Source organism: Procambarus clarkii, chromosome 27, assembly GCF_040958095.1.
Source record: "Procambarus clarkii isolate CNS0578487 chromosome 27, FALCON_Pclarkii_2.0, whole genome shotgun sequence".
Classification (NCBI taxonomy): Eukaryota; Metazoa; Arthropoda; class Malacostraca; order Decapoda; family Cambaridae; genus Procambarus; species Procambarus clarkii.
Window position 1 is genome coordinate 37,127,198 of NC_091176.1, and position 3,893 is coordinate 37,131,090.

Below are 3,893 nucleotides of genomic sequence, written 5' to 3' on the forward strand. Positions count from 1 at the left end.
ACCTAACCCAACCTAACCTATAAAGATAGGTTAGGTTAGGTTAGGTAGCCGAAAAAGTTAAGTTAGGTTAGGTTAGGTAGCCGAAAAAGTTAGGTTAGGTTAGGTTAGGTACCTGGTTGATACCTGGTTGATGGGGTTCTGGGAGTTCTTCTACTCCCCAAGCCCGGCCCGAGGCCAGGCTTGACTTGTGAGAGTTTGGTCCACTAGGCTGTTGCTTGGAGCGGCCCGCAAGCCCACATACCCACCACAGCCCGGTTGGTCCGGCACTCCTTGGACGAATAAATCTAGTTTCCTCTTGAAAATGTCCACAGTTGTTCCGGCAATATTTCTTATGCTTGCTGGGAGGACGTTGAACAACCGCAGACCGCTGATGTTTATACAGTGTTCTTTGATTGTGCCTATGGCACCTCTGCTCTTCACTGGTTCTATTCTACATTTTCTTCCATATCGTTCACTCCAGCACGTTGCTATTTTACTGTGTAGATTTGGTACTTGGCCCTCCAGTATCTTCCAGGTATATGTTATTTGATATCTCTCTCGTCTTCTTTCTAGTGAGTACATTTGGAGGGCTTTGAGACGATCCCAATAATTTAGGTGCTTTATTGCGTCTATGCGTGCCGTATATGTTCTCTGTATTCCCTCTATTTCAGCAATCTCTCCTGCTCTGAAGGGGAAAGTGAGTACTGAGCAGTACTCAAGACGGGACAACACAAGTGACTTGAAGAGTACAACTATTGTGATGGGATCCCTGGATTTGAAAGTTCTCGTAATCCATCCTATCATTTTTCTGGCTGTCGCAATATTTGCTTGGTTATGCTCCTTAAACGTTAGGTCGTCAGACATTATTATGTAATTATTATGTTAGTACCTCTGTACTGCCTCAAGAAACATTACGAACCGAGGCCTCTGACTTGCCTCGAGAAACATTACACACTGAGGTTTCTGAACTGCCTCAAGAAACATTAAAAACTGAGGCCTCTGAAGTGCCTCAAGAAACATTGCAAACCGAGGCCTCTGACTTGCCTCAAGAAACATTACACTGAGGTTACCGAACTGCCTCTAGAAACAATAAAAACTTAGGCCTCTGAACTGCCTCAAGAAAAATTACAGAGGCCTTTGAACTGCCTCAGGAAACATTACAAACTGAGGCCTTTGAACTACCTCAGGAAGCATTACAAACCGAGACCTCTGAACTGCCACAAGAAACATTACAAACTGAGACCTATGAACTGCCTCAAGAAACATTACAAGCTTTGGCCTCGGAACTGCCTCAAGAAACATTACAAACTTTGGCCTCTGAACTGCCTCAAGAAACATTACAAACTGAGGACTCTGAACTGCCTCAAGAAACATTACATACCGAGGCCTCTGAACTGCTTCAAGTATCATTACAAACTGAGGCCTCGGAACTGCCTCATCAAAAATTACAAACTGAGGCCTCTGAACACCCTCAAGAATCATTACAAATTGAGGTTTCTGAACTGCCTCAAGAAAAAACTGAGGCCTCTGAACTGCCTCAAGAAAAAACTGAGGCCTCTGAACTGCCTCAAGAAAAAACTGAGGCCTCTGAACTGCCTCAAGAAAAAACTGAGGCCTCTGAACTGCCTCAAGGTACATTACAAACCGAGGTCTCTAAACTCCCTCAAGAAACGTTGCAGACTGAGGCCTCGGAACTGCCACAAGAAACATTACAAACTGAGGCCTCTGAACTCCCTCAAGAAACATTAACAACTGAGTCATCTGAACTGCCTCAAGAAACATTACAAACTGAGATCTCTGAACTGCCTCAAGAAACATTAACAACTGAGGCCTCTGAACTGCCTCAAGAAACAGCTACAGATAGACAACATTAACACCAGTAATAAAAATGATGGCAAGTTTCTTGGTCTATTCCTAGAGAAGAGACTCAACGTCAGCACCCACATTCAACACATAACTAAGAAATCCTCTAAGACTGTTGCTATACTCTCTAAAAAAAGATATTATGTTCCTAACTCTGCTCTTCTCTCACTATATTATGCACTAATCTACCCCTATCTTAATTATGGTGTCTGTGCATGGGGGTCTACCACTGCAAACCACCTTAAGCCCATCATCACCCAGCAAAAATCTGCTATCAGTATAATAACTAACTCTGCTTTCAGACAACACTCAGCTCCATTGTTTAAATTCCCAACCTTGCTAAATATTAACTCCCTCCACACATTCTCTTGTGTCAACTACATTTACAAAACCCTGTTATTAAATGCAAACTATGCTCTGAAACTCTCCTTGGACAGATGTAATAGGACCCATTATCACCACACCAGAAATAAATATCTCTTTGATATCCCCAGGGTCAAACTTAATCTGTGTAAACACTTTATGCAAATTAAGGGACCTAGTCTATGGAACTCACTCCCTAGTGAATTGAAAAGCTGTCAAACTTTTGCCTTATTTAGAAGATAACCAAAATGTACCTAATTTCATCTTCTTAGTTTCCTACACTGAGCTTTAAATTTGCTCTGTACCTAGTGATACCCAATCTCCCAATTTTCATGTACTTAACCCAAACAACCTTATCATTGTTTTCATTGCTGTCTTACTTTTATGTGCTAGCCATATACTGTAATGTGCCTACCAATTTTTGTCAACTACCATTCAAGCTGTCATTGCAATCAATCTGAGCTACCTATGTGCTTTAAAATACCTACAATCTTTCACTCATTTTTTTCTTGCCTTGTAACTGTTATCATTTTTTTTTAAATTTTGCAAGTATTTACCTACTTAAATTTTCTTAGATTAAGGACCTGCTCGAAACGCAACGCGTACTAGTGGCTTTACAAGATCGTAATTACCATTTTATGTATCCTCACAATCCCAATGTACCTTCTTGTATATACATAAATAAATAATTCAATAAACAAAACATTACAAACCGGGGCCTCTGAACTGCCTCTAGAAACATTAAAAAATGACGCCTCTGAAATGTCTCAAAAAACATTAAAAACTGAGGCATCTGAACTGACTGAAGAAACATTACAAACTGAGGCCTTTGAACTGCCTCAAAAATAAGACAAACCGAGACCCCTGAAGTGCCTCAAAAAAAAATACAAACAGAGGCCTTTGAACTGCCTCAGGAAACATTACAAACTGAGGCCTATGAACTGCCTCAAGAAACATTACAAGCTTTGGCCTCTGAACTGCCTCAAGAAACATTACAAACTGAGGGCTCTGAACTGCCTCAAGAAACATTACATACCGAGGCCTCTGAACTGCTTCAAGTATCATTACAAACTGAGGCCTCAGAACTGCCTCATCAAAAATTACGAACTGAGGCCTCTGAACACCCTCAAGAATCATTACAAATTGAGGTTTCTGAACTGCCTCAAGAAAAATCTGAGGTCTCTGAACTGCCTCAAGAAAAAACTGAGGCCTCTGAACTGCCTCAAGGTACATTACAAACCGAGGCTTCTGAACTGCCTCAAATAACGTTGCAGACTGAGGCCTTAGAACTGCCTCAAGAAACATTACAAACTGAGGCCTCTGAACTGCCTCAAGAAACATTAACAACTGAGGCATCTGAACTGCCTCAAAAAACATTACAAGCTGAGACCTCTGAACTGCCTCAAGAAACATTAACAACTGAGGCCTCTGAACTGCCTCAAGAAACAGCTACAGATAGACATCATTAACACCAGTAATAAAAATGATGGCAAGTTTCTTGGTCTATTCCTAGAGAAGAGTCTCAACTTCAGCACCCATATTCAACACATAACTAAGAAAGCCTCTAAGACAGTTGCTATACTTTCTAAAAAAAGGTATTATGTTCCTAACTCTGCTCTCCTCTCACTATATTATGCACTAATCTACCTCTATCTTAATTATGGTGTCTGTGCATGGGGGTCTACCAC

The 3,893-nt window shown here is 41.2% G+C and overlaps 1 protein-coding gene across 1 annotated transcript in view; it reads left to right on the forward strand.

The window, feature by feature from the left end:
- The window catches only part of LOC138369241 (chemotaxis regulatory protein ChePep-like), a 28,993-nt gene extending 25,319 nt beyond the window's left edge, over nt 1-3,674 (forward strand). The window contains exons 2-3 of the mRNA XM_069332181.1: nt 1,131-1,611; nt 3,100-3,674. Of these exons, the coding sequence (XP_069188282.1) occupies nt 1,131-1,611; nt 3,100-3,674 (1,056 nt within the window). The remainder of the gene's footprint in view (nt 1-1,130; nt 1,612-3,099) is intronic.
- The last annotated feature ends 219 nt before the right edge of the window (nt 3,675-3,893 follow it).